A 22,205-nucleotide genomic window follows, 5' to 3' on the forward strand; every position below is an offset into this window, starting at 1 on the left:
TCTGCAAGACTGCATCTTCCTTTCTTAAAAAATAATCTATATGGCTAAAGGTATTTTCTCCTACTTCGTGATGTGCTGCAAATCCCCATTGACTATTGTGTGGATGTGTACAGTGGTTATTCCACAAATATTAGCATGTGGATGCATTTTCTGATCATCGGACAGAGGAATATGGGACACTTTACTGAATGTAGCTATTGTCTCAGTTTGTACCTTTGAGAGCTCCGCTGCACACATCACTATTGGCATTGGCATCATGCTTCCGATGGCTCTGCAGCTCAGATGAGTCTTCCATGTCGCCCATCTTCTGCTTCTTTGAAGCTGGCTTCCCAGAACTCCCTGTTATGTCAGCTCCCACATGTCCACCTTTCAGCTGCAAAAATCAAAAAACACTATCTGAGGGGATGGCATGTGTGGAGACACCTCAAAGGAAAGAATGCAAGACCACCCTTCAGTTCTGGAGCGCTCAAGTCCAGGTTAGCTTGTCAACTAAAGGTGCAGGTTTCCCTGCCTGCAGTGTTCCCTCTGCACCTAACCACACGTGATAATTGCCATGTGTTAATAATAAAGAGTCTTCTATCTTTAAGTAAAACTATAACTGGTGAATATCAGTGTTTTTGTTTGTTTAAAATGGTATGTTTTAACTGACATTTTCACCTAACTATAGCATCCCTTTAATCTTGTTTTTTTTCAGTACATTTTAAGTTTTATTTTTAAAATGCAAAGTAAGATATTATTAGCATAACTAACTATAATATCACTTTAACCTTTGGTGTTTCCAGTGAATTTCTAGGGTTTTTAACATAAAGTAGAAGTCCATCACTGTGAGCGGTGTGGGGTTAGACGTAGGGCAAGAGCCTAAGCCCACGCCGTGTACAGACTTTGGCCGTGCACAGCAAGGGGTTGGGCACCTAACAGCCTTCTTTATTTTTCTAGGAGGGTTCCATAAATCCGCGGGTCCACTGAGACACTCAGTGACACACTGAAGAATCACTCCAGATGTGCGGATCCACCTCAAAGTCCCAGGGGTGTTGTGCTGGGCTCTGCGATGGATCCACAGAACACCCCAAATCATTGTTTTTTTCCAATTTGACCCCAGGGGTTCCCTCTGACACCCACCCCACAAGGACTGGAAGGCTAGTGTGCCCCTAGCCTGCCCCCTTTATATCTTGTATTATTTTAGTTTTTAGGACTTGGGGACCAAGTCATAAGTTGGTGGGTGCAATGTTTCTTGTGATGAGCCAGTCACAATGCATGTTTGAGTTTGCAGATCCGCCACGGTGTGAAATATACAATTCGAACCTTAATTTCTCAAAAACTACTGAACGGATTTACACCAAATCACAAAAAGCACACTTTCTATAACAAGGTAAATTATATATATAATGTTACTTACCCAGTAGACATCTATTTGTGGCATGCAGTGCTGCTGATTCACATACTTTGCATAAGTTCACCATCTAGTGTTGGGCTCGGAGTGTTGCAAGTTGTTTTTCTTTGAAGAAGGTTTTCGAGTCACGAGATCGAGTGGTGACTCCTCTCGGTGAAAGTGTGCATGGGCATTGAGTCTTTTGTTAGATTGCTTTCCCGCAGACGGGTGAAGTAGAGTGTAGAAATGTTTTGTGAATTGTGTATTGTGCAATGAGATAGTGAAAAGTTTGAATTCTCACTGGGTTTGGGTATGCTAATGCTGATTGAGTGTTCAGAATTGCTCCCAGATATGGTTGTATTTGTGCTGGCTGCAGGTGAGATTTTTGATAATTGATTGTGTATCCTAGTTTGTGTAGGGTGTCCACTGTATACTGTGTGTGCTGTTGACATGTTTGAATTATGCTGGCTTTTATGAGAAAGTCGTCCAGACACAGAAAGACATGTATGTGTTATCTTCTGAGGAATGCTGCAACCACTGTTAGGCATTTGGTGAATACCCTTGGCGCTGTTCTTACTCCAAAGGGTAGTACTTTGAGCTGGTATTGTTTTCCTGCTATAACAAACCTTAGAAATTTGCAATGTGCTGGATGTATGGTACTGTGGAAATAAGAATCTTTTAGATCTAATGCTGTCATGTAATCTTGTTTTTGTAGTAGGGGGAATGACGTCCTGTAGAGTGACCACGTGAAAGTGTTCTGACAGAATGTACTGATTGAGGGGTCTAAGATTGGTCTTAGAGTACCATCTTTCTTTGGTATTAGGAAGATTAAAGAATACACTCCTGACCTTTGTTGGGATATAGGTACCATCTCTATGGTACCTTTGAGTAGATGTGATTGTACCTCCTGTTTTAATAAGTTGAGATGTTCCAGAGAAAGTTTGTGCAAGCTAGGGGGAATGTTTGGTGGAGTAGAGATAAGTTCAAGGCAATAACCATGTTGGATAATTGATAGAACTCATTGATCTGTAGTAATGTTGTGCCATAGTGGCTAAAAATTTACCAGTCTTCCTCCCACAGGGGATATATGCTCTGTGGGGATCTGGAAGAAATCACTTTTGGCTAAGTGGGAGGAACCTCTTGGGGCGGTTGATTTGCCTTTCCCTTTATAATGATTTCCTCTTTAAGAGATTCTAAAGGAGCCGCTGTTTAAAATGTGGCCTTGTTTCTGTTTGGATGCAGATGGCTCTGATGGTTTAAAACCACCCCTAAACTGGAGCCTGCGAAAAGTACTCCAGTAGGTGTAGTGTAAAGGGCACCCATTGCTTTAGCTGCATCAGTCTTTTTTCAGATTTTCTATGGTGGTATTAACTTGTGCCCCAAATAGATGTTGCTTATCAAAAGGCATATTTAACATTGCCTGTTGCATTTCTGGAGTATACCCTTAAGTCCTTAACCATGTGTGCCTTCTAATGATAATACTGGTGTTGATACCCCTTGCCGCTGTATCTGCTGCATCTATAACAGATTATTAGAAATGGCCTACACCCCTCTGTTACTACCTGTTGTGTCCTTTTCTGGTGGAAGGTACTGTAACAAATCTTCCATTTCGCCCCTAGGAGCCCTATCAGATCGTGCCTACAGTGCCTGAGAGTTTGCAATATTCTAGTAGTTAGCATCTTTAGTTGCTACTCTTTTCCAAGCTGCATCAAATTTACAACTATCCCTGTCCGGAGGAGCATCCCCTGTAGACTGGCTATTTGCCCTTTTCCTTGCTGCACTGCTATAGTCAGGTGGCAACTGACCTCTAATAAAAACCGTATCAGAGGGTGCAGGGTTACACTTTTTATCCACCCTTGGTGTAATAATGCTAGATTTTACCGGCTACTGGAAAATGTCCTCTCTATGTTTAAGGATGCCTGGTAGCCTAGGAAGACACTGATACTCCCTAGATGTTAGTGTATTAAATAAGAAATCATCAATGGAATCAGTGTGTAATTGTAACTTGTGATACGCAGCTGCCCTAGCTATGACCTAATTCTAAGCAGAGGCATCTTCAGGTAGGGATGGTCTTGCGGGGTTTAAATTGGGATCATTAGAAGGGATGGGATCTGAATCATATAAGTCCTGTGGGTCTATATCTTGACGAGTATAATATAAATCATCCCCATGTGTTGACATAGGGGATTGTGGTGAAAATTCTGTAGGTGAATGTGGTGGTGGTGGAGTATTTGGTGGTGGAGAAGCAGGGAGTAAAGGAGAATGTGGTTGTAAAGGCTGTTGTGGCGCCTATGGTTTCCCCTTTTGTTTAAATATTTTAGCAGGTGGAGGCCCAGTTTCTACAGTCTCTTGAAAAGTAAATTTTCTCTTAATTGTTGGAGGGGGGGGAAGCTATTATTCTTCCTGTGTCCTTATGTATATGGATTTTTTGCTGCTTAGCCTCCATTACTTCCAATATGGGCCTTATTTCAGAAGCCTCCTCAGTAACTGGAGCATATTTTCCACCCACAGGTTTCAGCTCCAAAAGTTTGGAAACCGAATGTTTGAGTCGTGCTGAAAATGTTGCTCCGAAAGCATTGGTACTTTTTTCGGCTCTGAGGTGGAAGTCTCTGAATTTTGGCTCGATCCCGAAACAAGTATGTCAAGCTGTTTGGTTGACACCGAATGCACTTTGGTCTTGTGTTTCGGTGCCAAACCCGAACGTGGGTCATCTGATTGTATTTTTCGTGTCCAACCATGGCTGGGAAGCAGTGGGGGTACCCAAGACCAGTCCTGAAGTCTTTTTGGCTGCTTTCTGTTGATGGGAAGCGGCTGATGTACTCATGTATAGTGCCGGTGGGATGGAATGGCTGCCTCCATCAGAATCTCGGTCCGAATCGGAGTCTGTGATGGAAACTGTTTGTGTGATGAGCCATTTCTTCTTGTGCGTGTTCTTCCCCGAAGATGTTGGGCATTAGTTCCGATGACTTAGATGCCATCTCCAACAGACGTGTTCTTCGTTCCCTAAGAGTCTTCTTTGAGCGAAAGGATCGACACTGCTCACAGCTTTCTTCTCTTGATCCAGAGAAAGACAGATTGCACCCAGAGTGCTGATCAGTGTATGGGAACTTTGCATGATACCGAGGGCAAAAGCAAAACTGAGTCCATTCCATCAGCCTGACATTGTTCGACAGGCACGCTTCGAAGTAGGCCCAGGATGGGTGAGGTCGCCCGAAAAAGGGCGTTTATTCGACCCAAATGATTTCAATCGGATCGAATGTCAGTTTAGAAAACGCAAAAAAGGGAGAAGTTCAGAAAGTACCGAACCGAGACCTACCGGAGCGAGAGGAAACACGTCCGAACCAGACGGCAGAAAAGAAAACAATCTAACAAAGGACTTGATGCCCATGCGCACTATCACCAAGAGGAGGAGTCACTCAATCTTATGACTCGAAAACCTTCTTCTGAAGAAAAACAACTTGTAACACTCCGAGCCCAACACTAGATGGCGGACTTATGCAAAGCATGTGTAGCTGCAGCTACACATGCAACGAACACCCACACACATATATATATATATATATACACACACACACACACACACATATATATATGAACACACACAAAAAGAGGTTGATGGGCACTTGTGGGGTAATGAAAATGTCACTTACCCAGTGTACATCTGTTCGTGGCATCAGTCGCAGTAGATTCGCATGTTCTGCAATAGCTCGCCATCTGGTGTTGGGCCGGAGTGTTACAAGTTGTTTTTGTTCGAAGAAGTCTTTCGAGTCACGGGACCGAGTGACTCCTCCTTTTGTCTCCATTGCGCATGGGCGTCGACTCCATCTTCGATTGTTTTTCCCCGCAGAGGGTGAGGTAGGAGTTGAATTGTAGTAATAGTGCCCATGCAATGGAGTGACTAAGTATGCACCTATTTAAGGTTGAGATGATACATATATAAATAATTGAAGGTAACTTCCAAACTGCTACAGGCTCCCGGGGAGGCGGGTGGGCACATGCGAATCTACTGCGACTGATGCCACGAACAGATGTACACTGGGTAAGTGACATTTTCAGTTCGATGGCATCTGTCGCTGTAGATACGCATGTTCTGCATAGACTAGTAAGCAGTTATTTCCCCAAAAGCGGTGGATCAGCCTGTAGGAGTGGAAGTAGTCTGAAATAATGTTCTTAATACGGCTTGACCTACTGTGGCTTGTTGTGCGGATAACACATCTACACAGTAGTGCTTGGTGAATGTGTGAGGCGTAGACCATGTGGCTGCCTTACATATTTCTTGCATTGGGATGTTTCCTAGAAAGGCCATGGTAGCACCTTTCTTTCTGGTTGAGTGTGCCCTTGGTGTAATGGGCAGCTGTCGTTTAGCTTTAAGGTAGCAGATTTGGATGCATTTAACTATCCATCTGGCTATACCTTGTTTTGATATTGGGTTTCCTGCATGAGGTTTTTGAAATGCAATAAATAGTTGTTTAGTCTTTCTGATGTTTTTTGTTCTGTCAATGTAATACATCAATGCTCTTTTGACATCTAATGTATGTAGTGCCCTTTCAGCTACGGTATCTGGCTGTGGAAAAAACACTGGAAGTTCCACTGTTTGATTTAGATGGAACGGTGAAATAACCTTTGGCAAAAATTTAGGATTGGTCCTTAGGACGACTTTATTTTTGTGTAGTTGTATAAAAGGTTCCTGTATTGTAAACGCCTGAATCTCGCTTACTCTTCTTAGGGAAGTAATGGCGATGAGAAATGCCACCTTCCAGGTTAGGAACTGTATGTCGCAGGAGTGCATGGGTTCAAAAGGTGGACCCATAAGTCTAGTTAGGACAACATTTAGGTTCCATGAAGGAACAGGTGGTGTTCTTGGCGGTATAATTCTCCTAAGGCCCTCCATGAATGCTTTAATGACTGGTATCTTATATAGGGAAGTTGAATAGGTAGTCTGCAGGTATGCAGATATTGCTGCAAGGTGTATTTTAATGGAAGAGAAAGCTAGGTTAGATTTTTGTAAGTGAAGCAAGTAACCCACTACATGTTCTGGAGTTGTGTGTAATGGTTGTATTTGATTAATATGGCAGTAGCAAACAAACCTCTTCCATTTACTTGCATAGCAGTGCCTGGTGGATGGCCTTCTGGCTTGTTTTATGACTTCCATACATTCTTGGGTAAGTTGTAAGTGCCCGAATTCTAGGATTTCAGGAGCCAGATTGCTAGATTCAGCGATGCTGGATCTGGGTGTCTGATCTTTTGGTTGTGCTGTGTCAACAGATCTGGCCTGTTGGGCAATTTGATGCAGGGTACCACTGATAGGTCTAGCAGCGTTGTGTACCAGGGTTGCCTTGCCCAAGTTGGTGCTATCAATATGAGTTTGAGTTTGCTTTGACTGAGTTTGTTTACCAGGTAAGGAAGGAGAGGGAGAGGAGGAAAAGCGTAAGCAAATATCCCTGACCAGTTCATCCATAGGGCATTGCCTTGGGATTGTTCGTGTGGGTATCTGGATGCGAAGTTTTGGCATTTTGCGTTCTCCCTTGTCGCAAACAAGTCTATCTGAGGTGTTCCCCAGAGTTTGAAATAAGTGTTCAGAATTTGGGGGTGAATTTCCCATTCGTGGACCTGTTGGTGATCTCGAGAGAGATTGTCTGCGAGTTGATTTTGGATCCCTGGTATAAATTGTGCTATTAGGCGAATTTGGTTGTGAATTGCCCAACGCCAAATCTTTTGTGCTAGCAGGCTTAACTGCGTGGAGTGCGTCCCCCCCTGCTTGTTTAGATAATACATTGTTGTCATGTTGTCTGTTTTGACGAGAATGTATTTGTGAACTATTATTGGTTGGAAAGCTTTTAGTGCTTGAAAAACTGCTAGAAGTTCTAGGTGATTGATATGCAGTTTTGTTTGATGTACGTTCCATTGTCCTTGTATGCTGTGTTGATCGAGGTGTGCTCCCCACCCTGTCATGGAAGCATCTGTTGTTATTATGTATTGTGGCACTGGGTCTTGGAAAGGCCGCCCCTTGTTTAAATTTATGTTGTTCCACCACAGAAGCGAGAGGTAAGTTTGGCGGTCTATTAACACCAGATCTAGAAGGTGACCCTGTGCTTGAGACCACTGTGATGCTAGGCATTGTTGTAAGGGCCTCATGTGCAGTCTTGCGTTTGGGACAATGGCTATGCATGAAGACATCATGCCTAGGAGTTGTAATACCATCTTTGCTTGTATCTTTTGTGTTGGATACATGCGTTGTATGATGGTGTTGAAATTTAGAATTCTTTGTGGACTTGGAGTGGCTACTCCCTTTGATGTGTCTATTATGGCTCCTAGGTATTGTTGTACCTTGCGCGGCAGAATGTTGGATTTTGTAAAGTTGACGGTGAACCCGAGTTTGAAGAGGGTTTGTATGATCTGATTTGTGTGATTTGAGCACTCTATGAACGAATGGGCCTTGATTAGCCAGTCGTCCAAATATGGGAACACATGTATTTGCTGCCTTCTTATGTGTGCAGCGACTACCGCTAGACATTTGGTAAAGACTCTTGGTGCGGTTGTTAATCCGAAAGGCAGTACCTTGAATTGGTAATGTATTCCTTTGAATACAAACCTTAGGTATTTCCTGTGCGATGGGTGTATTGGTATATGGAAATAAGCATCCTTGAGGTCTAAAGTTGCCATGTAGTCGTGTAGTTTTAGCAATGGCAATACTTCTTGTAGTGTGACCATGTGGAAGTGGTCTGATTTGATGAAAGTGTTCACTACTCTGAGGTCTAGGATTGGTCTCAGCGTTTTGTCCTTCTTAGGTATCAGAAAGTACAGTGAGTAAACTCCTGTGTTTATTTGTGTGTTTGGCACTAATTCGATTGCATTCTTTTGCAATAGTGCCTGCACTTCTATCTCCAGGAGATTGGAATGGTGTGTTGTTAAATTTTGTGCTTTTGGTGGTATGTTTGGTGGGAATTGTAGAAATTCTATGCAATAACCATGTTGGATAATTGCTAGAACCCAAGTGTCTGTAGTGATTTCCTCCCATGCTTTGTAATAATGACCTATTCTTCCCCCCACTGGTGTTGTGTGGAGGGGGTGAGTGACATGTGAGTCACTGTTTAGTAGTAGGGGTTTTGGGGCTCTGAAATCTTCCTCTATTTCTAGGGAATTGCCCTCCTCTATATTGTCCCCGAAAACCTCCTCTATACTGTCCCTGGTAACTGGACGGTGTTGCTTGTGAGGTGCTGGCTTGTGTGCTTTGACCCCGAAACCCCCCTCGAAAGGGCGTTTTACGGAATGTGCTGTAATTCCCTCTGCTCTGCGGGGAGTAGAGTGCGCCCATGGCTTTGGCAGTGTCCGTATCTTTTTTGAGTTTCTCAATCGCTGTGTCCAATTCTGGACCGAACAGTTCTTTTTCATTAAAAGGCAGATTGAGAACTGCTTGTTGAATCTCTGGTTTAAATCCAGACGTTCGGAGCCATGCATGCCTTCTGATAGTTACAGATGTATTAATTGTCCGTGCAGCTGTATCTGCAGCGTCCATGGAGGAGCGGATCTGGTTGTTGGAAATGGTCTGTCCCTCCTCAACCACTTGTTTTGCCCTATTTTGTAAGTCCTTGGGCAGATGTTCAATGAGATGTTGCATCTCGTCCCAGTGGGCTCTGTCATAGCGCGCAAGTAGTGCCTGGGAGTTTGCGATGCGCCACTGGTTTGCAGCTTGTGCTGCGACTCTTTTACCAGCTGCATCGAACTTGCGGCTTTCTTTATCTGGGGGTGGTGCATCTCCAGATGTGTGAGAGTTGGCCCTTTTCCTAGCTGCTCCTACAACGACAGAGTCTGGTGGCAGCTGTGTAGTGATGAAAACCGGGTCTGTAGGAGGCGCCTTATACTTTTTTTCCACCCTTGGTGTGATTGCCCTACTTTTGACCGGCTCCTTAAAGATGTCTTTTGCGTGCCGGAGCATACCAGGGAGCATAGGCAGGCTTTGGTATGAGCTGTGGGTGGAGGAGAGTGTGTTGAATAAAAAATCATCCTCGACCTGTTCTGAGTGGAGGCTTACGTTGTGAAATTGTGCTGCTCTAGCCACCACTTGAGAATACGCGGTGCTGTCTTGTGGTGGAGATGGCTTCGTAGGGTATGCCTCCGGACTGTTATCTGACACTGGGGCGTCGTATAGGTCCCATGCGTCCTGATCTTGGTCACCCTGGCTCATGGTGGTGTGAGCTGGGGAGTGTGATGGAGTTTGTGCTGGTGAGACGTTAATCACGGGCGGAGGAGAGGGTGGTGGGGTAACTCTTTTCGCCACTTTTGGTTGTGGTGTCTGTTCAGTCTGGAACTCCAACCTTCTCTTTCTCCTAATGGGGGGAAGGGTGCTTATTTTTCCTGTCCCCTGCTGTATGAAGATACGCTTTTGCGTATGGTCCACATCAGTTGCTTGTAGCTCTTCCTCAAACCTATGCTTTTGCATTTGGGAGGTTAGCGAGTGCTCTTCTGTATAAGAGCCTGAAGCTGGGTCGCTTGCAGTTTGTTTCGGCATCGAAACCCTGTCTGCGTGGTTTTTCGGCTCCGAGGTGACTTTTTTCTTTTTCGGGGCCGAAACCTCTCGGCGTCGATCTGCTTCGGTGCCGCTGTCTCGGCGTCGAGCCGTGTCCACACCGGCATCTCGGTGTCGAGGCTTGTCTCCAGCACTTTCTCGGTCCCGAGAAGGCTGCGTGCCGGTGTCTCGACCGGAGTCGGACGACCTCGGCACTGTTTGGGCCTTTTTCGGTGCCGACGGTCGGTCACCGAATTTATGGGTGGAGCCATGGCCGGATGGCAGTGGCGTCCCCTGGGCCTTGTAAATGTTTCTCTGTGTGGTTTTCGACGTCTTACTCACGGTTTGTGTATCGTCGAATCCTTCGGAGTCTGAGTCTTGGATCGAGAAGGTACCTTCCTCTTCTTCGAACTCCCGTTGGGCTGTCGGTGCGGACGCCATCTGAAGTCTTCTGGCTCGACGGTCTCGGAGTGTTTTTCGGGACCGGAACGCACGACAGGCCTCGCAGGTGTCTTCGCTGTGCTCAGGTGACAGGCACAGGTTGCAGACCAAGTGTTGGTCTGTGTAGGGGTATTTATTGTGGCATTTGGGGCAGAAACGGAACGGGGTCCGTTCCATCGGCGTTCTTCAGCACGCGGTCGGGCCGACCAGGCCCCGACGGGGGATCGAAAAACTACCCCGAAGGGCACCGGAGCTCTTCGATCTTCGATGCGGTGTGGAATCTAAGTACGCCGATCCCGAACGCAACAATACCGACGAAAATCTTCCGAAATTAGCTAATGTTCCGTTCCGAAACTCGGAGCGACAGGAACACGTCCGAACCCGATGGCGGAAAAAAAACAATCGAAGATGGAGTCGACGCCCATGCGCAATGGAGACAAAAGGAGGAGTCACTCGGTCCCGTGACTCGAAAGACTTCTTCGAACAAAAACAACTTGTAACACTCCGGCCCAACACCAGATGGCGAGCTATTGCAGAACATGCGTATCTACAGCGACAGATGCCATCGAACAAGAAGGTTATGATTTATTTTCACAGAAAACACAAACGCATTACAGCTGACGTGCAGTATTCAGTGGTAGGGAGGCCATTTTAAAACCATTAAACATGCATTCATTGGACAAAGCCAAAAGAAGGAATGCATGCATCTATGTGACTATACTTGTGATCGAATGGTGCCCATTTTAACATTCTTCTCAGTTTAACAACCCTATATAGCTCAATCTAAAATAAATACAATCATAACCTTTACATCTAGTCATCAATGTAAACTAAAACATCAGAAATAATCACATCTCTGGTGTCCTTCAATTGATTGCTCCATAGAAGGGGAAATTGTCATTCGCTATCGCGCCAGTCTATTTAATGGCAGCCATCTTTGTATTCACACAGATTCTACGTCATCATGAGCAATTTATTGCACAAAATTACGAAATCCCAAAAGTCTAGGTCACTCATATCTCTTAATTCATGGTACAATTAAACATGCTTTCATTGGACTAAGATAAATCAAGACAAAAGATAGACTGCAAGCACATATACGACTGTACTTGCAATCGTTGTGCTGGCCAGGACATCCCTCTCAATTTAACAGTCCCACACAGTTCCATTAAAAAAGTAACTATCGAATCACAATCTTTACATCTAGTCATCAATGTGAACTAAACAAATCAGAAATCACCACATTACTGGCCTCCTTCAACTGATTGCGCCCTTAAAGGGGAAATTGACATTCGTTATCACACCTGTCTAATTAATGACAGCCATTTCTGTATTCTCACTGATTTTACGTCATCAGGAGTAATTTATCACACAAAACATGAATTTATTCAATCCAAAATTCGAATGCAGTCATCTCTTAATTCACTGGTACAATCACGTCCTAAATGGGTGAATGCAACACATTTCAAATGGTTAAAAATTTCCCTAATGCATCAGATTTCTCTCAGACTTACAGACAAAAGATACATTCAAGAACCTTTATCTTTAAATGCCTTCCAGATATGGTAATCATATGGTAGTATAGAGATTCATGATGCACAACAACGAGGAAATGTGAAAAGCTCTTTGTCAATACACTGTATGGTGACATTCCAATAGATCTTAGAAGCCCTGCGAAAGTCTTGGATAAGACACAAAATGTTGGTTGTGCTTGGATTGAGCAACACGTCTTTTTCCGATGTAAGACGTATCAGACATATGGTGATTGTATTTGCAATATTAGGATCTGAACTTGACTTTTCCGGCGATATAAACTAAATGAAGTTTTGCGTAACAAATACATTACAGAGGTGCGGATACTCCTGCTTAACCAAATTGTTTGATGATAGTCAAATCAAATGCTCTTTTGCCTTTGTCCCCTTAATTGACATTACATGACAGAGTCCTGACGGCTTGAGCCAGATGCCTGGCTCTACTCTATGCTCTCTTGGAACCTTGAGCCCAAAATGACCTGAGACTTCATATCATGCCTGGCTCTACTCGAGGCTCTCTCAGAACCTTGAGCCCACAATGAAAAAGTAATCGGCATAGGAAATAAAAGTGTTATTCTGGTGCAATAGGTAATACATTATGTCCTGCACCAACGCTCTTAGTAGGTCTATAGGTTTACTTATTGCCAAATGTTTTCCATAGCATGCTCGCATGGTGGGCATGTGTGCCTCACACAGGATTTGTACACATTCCTGACACAGCTCTAAGTAACCAAACTCGAAGACCTCAGATGCTAAATCGCTAGGTTAATTTGGGTGTCTGAGATTGTCTTTATACTGAGTCAGAAGGTCCAGTTTGATGGGTAGCTTTTAAGCAGATGGACAGACATTTCCAGTATCACTGAATGAAACGGTGGTCTGATCTATGTTGTCAAAGGTAGAATGCTAGTCAATGGTTATCTGCCTCATTTTCCTCACTACATACCAAATCAGAGGCAATGGGTAAAAGTGTAAGCAAACATTCCTAACCAACATCCATGATGTGTTGCCCACAGGTATGGGTAGCTGGAGGCAAAGTTTGGGCATTGTGCATTTTCTACTGTGGCGAACAGACCAAATGTGGCTGAGCCCCATTACTGAATGCATCTCTGAAGTAGCTGGGAGATTCATCGCCCACTCGTGAATTTGATGTGTCCCACTTAGCGGTTCACAAAGTCAACATTCACCGCTGGCACATTGCCGGCTTGAAAACAGCTTCAAACTGAGGGTGATTGAGAATGGATCAATGCCAGATCTTTTGAGCCAGCATGGACAGCTGAGTAGAGTTAGTCCCCCTGTTTCTGAATGTAGTACAGAGGCGATCAAATTGCCTGTCTTCAATAAGCATATTTTGCCTTAAATGAACTAGTAAAAACAACCTGATTCGCAACAGAATAGCTGTCAGCTGCAAGTACTGGTGTGACATTCCTGCTGTTCTCACTGCAAATACTATAACCAGTTGTGGTTGAAACGTGCTCCCAGCCACAGGTGAGGCGTCTATGGCACTGGTCACCTGAATTGGGCTCTACAAACACTAGATTGTCCCACTGACCCTTCACATGCGATTACTACCTCAGTAGATACTTGTGCAGTGGATGCATGTACAATCTTAGTAGGCACCACTGCATCATCCTCAGTAGTTCCATCATTATCCTCACAGAGAGGGGAAGTGGTTTTTGACAAAGAGGTAGTAACCTTTGGAATTATATAACCCTCTCTTGGCTCAGGTAGGGATTTTCTATGACAGAGTTTAATACACCTACCAGAAAAGATCTTGTGGCTTGAGATTCAACTTTTTCACATTGACTTTGAAAACTAGCCTGTGTAACAAGAATACTGCTGCCCGAGCGTGTGCCAGGCACGGTTGTCAGCTGCTGCTGCTCTTCAGCAGTCAATCATCCATTATGATAAAACACTTGTGGCGTTTCTTTACAGATGTGCAATTTCCACCCCTGGATCTCTGAACACCCTTAAGGCTGTTGTCACCCAGGACTCTGAATTGGCAGTGTTGTCCACCTAGCATAAAGCATGTAGAAACAAATAGCAGCACAAATAGGTTGGAAGAATGTTTGGTGGAAGGGCCCCAGTGGGAAGGAGGAGGTTTCCCTATGGTATTGGCTAATGCTCAACATCATGGATGGGGACTTTGACTTCCCTGAGATGATGTGGGAGGAATACTTGCTGAGGCTGCTAATAAAAGACACATGACACATATCTATGCACACTCTTTATAGCAGAGTAAAACATGCCATTCTGAGGAACCATCTTTTCTCCCTTTATGCTAGCATGTAGAAGTAGTCATCCTTGAGGTAGATAGTTGTGTGGAAAAAAAGGCACAAAATTCCTCCTAAAGTTTACAAACACTAGTGGCTGACTGAGGATTTGCCTTTTCTGAACAGTACGGAAAAATAGAATGGCACATGGTAAAATGGAGTCCATCAGGGTTCTTTTTTGGCATAAGTTATCCAAAGCAACATTTGCTACATGTTAGGTTAACCAGATAAACTCTCTCAAAGCTAAATCTGAGTGGGGCGTACTTTGAGGGAAAGGAACAGTTTACTAATATGAATTTATCAAGAAATAAACACAGATAACAACATAGTATCACTGCAACCCTTCTCAAATAGGAACATAACTAACATGGGAGAGGTGCACAGAAAGAGGATGGAAAATAACATGCAGTTCTACTGGTCTTAGATGTCTGAACAAGTTAATTCAAGTTAATTATAAAAAGTTGTGCACAATAATGAACACTTTCTAAAAATGCACTGGATAGATCAACACAGTAGGCCTGATACAAAGGTTAGACCAACATTGATTAAGACTCCATACAAGTGTGAGATCAGGTAAACCAGAAAAATTAACCACCCTATGGATTAAAAAGGGCCCTGTCTGGCTTGACATACATTCTATATCTCCGGTTCAACCATTTCAGGAAAAAGATTCAAATTAAGGGGGAAAGACGTTGGGGGTGGGGGGTGGGGGGGGCATTTTGTATGGTTAGGATTTTGTCTTGCTGCTCTTAATCCCAACTACCTCCGTTCTTTTTTTTCCCCTCTATTTCTCTGCTTTTTTGTTCTTTGCTTAATTACCGCCCCCTCGCACTCCAGCGTGGACCCAAAAGGCTTTATTAGCCACAAACGTTTATGGGATGGTTCTCTGAAGGGGAAGGAGGCGGGGGTCAGAGGTGGGGAGCTCTTGGTAGAGAGCATAGAGTGGGAAAATAGAAATACAATAAATATTGTCCTCAGGAGCACCAATTACACCCACTTGATCTCCAGGTTATCTATGTCAACTGTATTAACTACTTTTGGAAGTTAAAAATGGGGGAAGAGGTTAATAGGGTGCAAATCCTATTATGGAAGGTAAACGTGCTTTGCATAAAGAATAGACAAACAAGAATACTACAATATCTGAGGGATTCACCAGCTAAGATTACAGTATTACAAGAAACACACTTGTCTAGGGTAGAGTGTTTGGAGGTTTTTAGTACACAGAAGTGGGTTCAGCACGTAGTATCCTCAGATCAAACCTGTTATACTAAAGGAGAGGCAATTCTGATGAAAAGCAAGCAGAGATACCAATTAAGCAGTGTAAGTCCGACAAGCCTGAAGATAGATGATAGTAGTTACACCCTACTGGGGTACTAAGGCCCAAATGTGGAAACCCTCAAAAACCTTTGTTTAGAGCTTTCACAGGCCTCTTAACCAATAATAATGACAGGAGACTTCAACCCTGTTTTGGATAACACTTTAAATAAGCCTGGCAATAGTAGGTCGAGTGTTTCCTCCAAAATGTAAACTTGTATCAGATGCCTGATGTGGCAGATGGGCTTGTGCAATATTTGGAGGGTAATGGCGGGAACAGAGCAAGGATACACATATCATAATAAAAATAAAATACAGGCATTCATCTAGAATAGACTACTTCTTGGTGGACCAGGTAATTAGGGAAGACATCTTGAATATACGGCATTTAGTTGCTCATCTGTCTGATCACACAGCAATTGTGTTAGAAATGAAAATTGTGACAGACTAATGTACAAGGAGGTAGACCCTAGATCATACACTTTTAAAAGACCAAGAAGTTATAGATAAACTAAGACTGGAGGCTGCAAGTTTCTTAGACGTAAATATTAAGTGACCTCTGCATATAGTTTGGGGCGCTATCAAGGCCTTTATGAGGGGTATCCTAATTAGCATTTCTGCCCAGAAGAATAGAGAACTTAAGAAGGTAATTGAGAAGCTAGAACAAGTGGTAGTTCTCCTAGAAAGGCAACTTTGAGATCAGCATCATTCAGAAAATCATACAGGTGCATTATTTAAAGAGACACAAGATCAAAAGCTCAGTATCACCTCAGTCTTGGATGCTAGAAGGGAGAGGTGGGAGGCAAGCTAGCTGGCTAACTTTGAGAAGTGAAATGCTGGGAAACGCCTAGATTGGAAAACCAAGATGGGCTTAGTAAGGAGTGAGGTGAGTGAAAATAAATGTGGGGAGATTAGACAACTCTTAAGTTGGAGGAAGTAATTCGCCTAATAAAAAGAGAATTGAAACACCTGGGAATTAGAATTATTTTGGACCTAGATAAGTTAGTTGAACTAAATTTTAATAGGGCAAGGGTGGAAACTGGCAAATTATTAATGAGCTGGTCGCACCTACCACCAATATTTGGAAGACTAAATTTAATAAAGATGTCCATCCTGCCAAAATGAACTTTCTTCTTAAACGCCATTCCCCTACACTTTAAGAAAGACTTGCTACCCTCAAAGGGTACAAGAATTTAAAGGAAATGATCGTGCAGCTCTACGCATGGGCCTTCCCACATAAAAATTGTAGGTGTTTATTGGTAAATTCTGAAAACTCACAGGTTAGTCCCATGTTCAAAGCAGTGCTAATAAAGGTTAGAGGAGGGGGGCCCAAGTTTAAGTACAAGTTTGGGATCATGAACTATTATAAAAAGGTGAGGTTAAAAGTATTACAAGCGATCGCCCTGCTTTGGGCACTGATCAGGTGGGCATCAAGTCTCTCGTATTACAGCAGATATGCCAAAGTGTGGTATTCCCCGGGTTCCACTTAGTGTAAGATAAGAAGATAAGAGGGCAACCACACAAAGATTTGGGTATATTAGAGTGAGGGCAGCTATTACAGGAGGGGAAACTCTGTTCTTGGGATGATCTTCAGGAACTGACAGGGGGATCCACATCCAAGTTAAAGTCCAGGAAACTTTGAGAAGATAGTTGCAAGTTCCTACTTAATTCTGTGCAGTGGCTTTGAAAGTTAGGTCCTTCTAAAGTTGAATGGCTGAGTATGGTGGTGATGTATGTATGTATGTATGTATTCAAAATGATCACAAACACTGCATGCATAGGAAGAGCCAGGATATGGGCATCATTGATAACATGGATAAGGGAAAGTCAGGAGAGCAATAAAGAGCAATATAGAAGTACTGGAGAATAATCCGCTCTCCTCACCTTCCTAAGATTATGCCCAGCCTGGATCTTGGACACACTGACACACTGAAGAAGTCCAATCCATAAGAGACAAAACTTTCTTCTTCAACTGAGAAGCCTAGTACTCTCCAAGTGTAGGAACACATAAGTTACTTACCTTTGGTAACACCTTATCTGGTAGAGATATATTCTAGTTGCAAATTCCTTACCTTAGAATTCTTCCCATGCATCAGACTGGATCCGGAAGATTTCTGTGAGCAGTACACCTGCGCTCCGTTAGGTGGCATTGAACGGCTACACATCTGTTGTCAGCGTCATTAGTGCCTGATAGGATGGCGTGGGTACTATATTCGTGCCACCCAGGCACGCAGACATAAGTTTCTTTTTACGACTTTTCACACTAGAAGCGCAGAGCCATAAAGAAACTACTTGTGCATCAAAACTAAGGTCCTGAAAGTGTCGTCCATGCCCCTAGAAATCAGTTCCCCAGAGCAGGGAGGATGGGTGGTTCAGTAAGGAATCTGCAATTAGAATGCCCCTACCAGATAATGCGTTACCAAAGGTAAGTAACTTGTACATCTGATAGAGACTTCTACTTGCTGTTTCCATACCCTTGATTAGAAACCCAAGCAGTATCATCCCCGGAGGTGGGTCTGCAAATCAAGATCATACTAGAAAGTCCTGCAGGACTGGACGGTAAAAATGCCTGTCCCTATGGACCTCACTGTCTAGGTAGTAGTGTTTGGTAAATGCAGTGGACGCAGCTTTGTCCCTGGTAGAATGAGCACACAAACCATCAGAGGGGTTGCTTCTTGGCCAGTGCATAGCAAATCTTAGTACAGAGTACGACCCACCTGGAGATGGTCCGCTTACGTACTGCACCCATATACTCTACAAAGAGTTAGTCATCCACACAAAACTGTTTTGTACGATCAAAGTAGAATGCCAAGGTTCTTTCTGGGCCCAGGTGGTGGAGTTTCTCCCCTTCCTTGGCCTTCCGTAGAAGGAGTAGAAGGATGTGTGGGTGTGTAAAAAGTAGGAAAGGTGATGGCCTACATGAAAAGGCGTAACCACATTTGGCAAAAAAAAAAAAAAAAGAGGCCCAAGCACAAGGCACCACTTTGTCAGGAAAGGCAAAGATAGGATGGCTTGGATGATAAAGCCTGCAGCTCACTCACCCTACAGTCAGATGTAATGGCCACAAGGAAGTGGAGAGCTTGAAAGGAGCGCACATCAGAAAGGTCAAAACTGAATTCAGATCCCAATGAGGCATTATGGATGGGGATGTAAGAAACATAATTAAGACCTTTAAGGAACCTATATACAATAGGGGACTTATGAAGGCTGATCAGGCATCTGCAAAAAAAGCAGAAATTGCAGGCAAATAACCTTTGAGAGTAGCCATAGCAGAGCCCTGCTGGACCAGGGAAACGACAAACAGGACCTCAGAAAGAGGGGCAGAAATGGGGTCAACAGACTTGTCTGTGCTCCATGCCACAAATTTCTTCTAATAGTCGTACACCGTTTGGGTGGAGGGATCCCTGGCTGCCAAAATTGTGTTACAAAGTTAGGTCGGACAGTCAAAAGCTGTCAACTGTTGCTGCTCGATCTCCATTAAGAAGGCAGAGAGAGGACCAGGTCGGTGTAGAACCCTCCAGTGCTGCTGCAACAGAAGATCCTCGAGAAGGGGCAGTCTAATCGGAGGATCAATGGAAATGCTCAACAGCTCAGGATACCAGACTCTCTTTGCACAGTCCAACGCCACAAGGATTACTTCGGCCCGGCTGTTCTTGATCTTCTGAACTCTGGGCAGAAGTGGTATGGGTGGCAAGGCGTACACGAAGCCTGTGTTCCACTCGAGACTAAAAGCGCCTCCGAGCGATTGCCTCCTTGTAATCTCCTACACGCCAAACTGCTGACACTGTGCATTCTCTGCAGAGGTGAACAGATCTAACCAAGGCACTCCCCACTGATGAGACACTGCATCACTTCCGGGTGGAGACACTATTCGTGCTACAGAAGGCATTTCTGACTGAGTTTGTCTGCTCTGGCATTCAGAGAGCCCGTCACATGTTGCACCACCAGGGATATGCCCTGTTTTGCCAGCCATGTCCAGAGGCGCAGCGACTCTTGACAATGGGTCTACAACCCCACCCCGCCCTGCTTGTTGCAGTGCCACAAGGAGGAGGTATCGTGAACACCTGCACTGTCTTTCCCTTGACAGAGGGACGAAATGCTTTCAATGCCAGCAAGATCACAGAGCTCCAACAGGCTGATGTGGAGTCCGGATTGCCGCTGGAGACCAAATGCCTCTGATCTCCACTTCTGCCAGATGGCCACCTCATCCCAGGACCACCGCATCTGTCACTACCATCAGATCTGGTTGAGGAAGGGAGAGGGAAAGGACTCTGACCCGATCACTGCTCGTGAGCCACCACTGCTGACGGTACACAGTTCCTGCCAAAATCTGGACCTTGTCAGTGAGATTCCCGTGATGCTGCGCCCACTGGAATTTCAGGCTTCCTGGCTACACTAAAGTCTGAACACAACCGAGATCTCAATCTGCACGGAGCAGAGCATCAGGCCGCCAACAGCTTTAGGGACCACTGCCTCAAAGCTTTTCGGGTTCATGGCCCAACAGTTGGAGCATATGAACATTTAAAGCTTAAAGTACGAATAACGGCAAAAGAAGTGCAAAATGCCAACCATAGTCAATGGCTGCAGAAGACCAGGAACCAGAAGCAATTTGATGCTGACCTCAATGAGAGTGCAGGCCGGATACACCAACCAGGTTCATCCTGGTCAAAGATTTTACCTTCCAACTTAATCACCACAGCAGGACCTGAGGGAAGGCACTTACAGACTAACAGGGTGTCTTGGCAGAAGGCAACAGCAAGGACCAGTTCTGGGCCAATTTTTAATCATCAGATGAGCAGTTTCAGGACAGGTCTCTTATAGCTTGTTGTATCTCTGTAGCTTGAACAAGAGGTCAGCCGTATGACCGATTAAGTTCAATTCTTTGTCCTGGTTACTCAAGGGAGCATGTCCAGTCCTTCAGGGCTCCTCTCAGGTCTGAGAGGTCAAGCTGTTCCTCAGCTTCAGTGTTCTGAAGTGGTTTCCTGTAGATGCATCATTTATGTCTAGCACAAGGTAGTAGGTTGCAATGACTCCTGACTACGCCCTAGCTAATGGGGTAAAAATTCCCAGGGGCATCCCTACCCTTTTTGGACATTTTTTTAATGGCAACAATGTTCAGTCATACTAAACCTGGGCTTTGGTGCCTGGGGGTGTGAATGGGCAGTGTACTATGGTAATCCTAGTGTCCTCTCACATCTATTACCAAAATCCAGTTTGACGTAGCCACTGCACCCCCTAATAAATCCAGTGACAGAAGTCTGGTAGAACAAAACAGAGTTAACAAGGAACCAGACAATGGATATACAAGAATTATCTTGGCAATCCACCTTTCAAGTGCACTTGAAGTGTTCGATATAAACCCAACAGAACCATCAAGCTGGATCTGAAACGTATGTCAAGAAGGATGCTCTCAGTCCCCATCCTACATATAATGTGATGTTGGGAGGGATCATCACTGCCCATTTAGCTCAGCCTGTTTGATCCTGGGAAGCATTTCACACCTTTTTCACACCTAATCACATGCTAATTACTGGCGGGGAGGAGTTCAAGAGCAAATACAAATGTAGCCTGCAGGAACTTCAGGCAAGGGAAAGGTAACTGTCTAAAAGTTTCATTGTCTTATGATTTATTACAAATCCAACTTCACCATTAAATTGGATTTTTAATATAATTTCACAGAAAACAATGCCCGTTAGAAGCCCGGAGCTCCAATATTCCAATGTTTTGGTTCACAGCTGTTGCTGTTAAAGGTCTCACAGAGCCACAGGGGATTCCAAGCCTTTGTTTTATTTATTAGAACATTTTGCCCTCTAGTGGTTTAGTGGTGATCTCCTGGACCACATAGTTCTTTTCCATCTTCTCACTGCGCCTTCCCTATGTTACCCACTCTCAAGTTCTTTCTTGTCAATACATAAACACATTAAGCCACAGCTATACTTTTTTCAAATATAATTCACCTGAATTCAGTCAATTTAAATCTAGGCCTATATCCCTTCTACAGCAGATAGTCCTGTGAGGTGTTCTTTGTTTGACAGATCCTTCTGCTGAATGACTATGCAACCTCAACATACATGATCTTGGTTATTATGTTTAATAGATATCTTGCGGATTGTAGGATCCAATATGTATATGCTTTGGTCTTTAAGCACCTGACTGTACCAGCAATTAATATATTCTTAATGTAGGTTTTGTTTCTTATAAATTCTGAAAATTAATAAACAAAATAACAAAAAAGTCATTACTTGACAAAAAAACAAAGATGAGGCTGTACATAAGCTTAGGTAGAGATGGGGAACACAAAAGTCAACTTGAAAATGGCGATCTCAGTTACAGACTAACATCCGCCATTAATTTTTCCTCTGCATCTCCTCCTGTCAAACAATCAAGTCACTACAGCTTACGGATTCAAGCAACAAGCAGTATTTACCGGATGGTGATATTGGTTGTGTGGAAGTGTTGCACAGGAACAACAAGCCACAAGTAGAGTGTCTCATGTCTACTTTCTTCCGAACCTTCTTCAACTCACTTCTACAGAAGTTACCAGACGACTCAAACTCACCAAGGACACAATATATCAGTCCAAGGTTTACTTTTCACAAGCCATTCTAATGTAGTAGTTTAGGGCAATAGGTTTCATTGATAGGAATCAAAACTGCAACTAAAAAAAAGCAGTTAAGACTGGTAGCTTTGGTAACCTACTAGACTGGTAAATGTACAATCTTGCAGCAACTATGGTTGCGGGGAGTACTGAGGAATACAGTGTGTCACAAACT

At 43.9% G+C, this 22,205-nt stretch overlaps 1 protein-coding gene across 2 annotated transcripts in view; it reads right to left on the bottom strand.

Moving 5' to 3' along the window:
• The window catches only part of PELP1 (proline, glutamate and leucine rich protein 1), a 244,783-nt gene that overhangs the window by 95,232 nt on the left and 127,346 nt on the right, over nucleotides 1-22,205 (bottom strand). For both annotated transcript variants that reach the window (XM_069216298.1, XM_069216299.1), the window contains one exon: nucleotides 214-373. In XM_069216298.1, the coding sequence (XP_069072399.1) occupies nucleotides 214-373 (160 nt within the window). The remainder of the gene's footprint in view (nucleotides 1-213; nucleotides 374-22,205) is intronic.

Source organism: Pleurodeles waltl, chromosome 12, assembly GCF_031143425.1.
Source record: "Pleurodeles waltl isolate 20211129_DDA chromosome 12, aPleWal1.hap1.20221129, whole genome shotgun sequence".
Lineage (NCBI taxonomy): Eukaryota > Metazoa > Chordata > Amphibia > Caudata > Salamandridae > Pleurodeles > Pleurodeles waltl.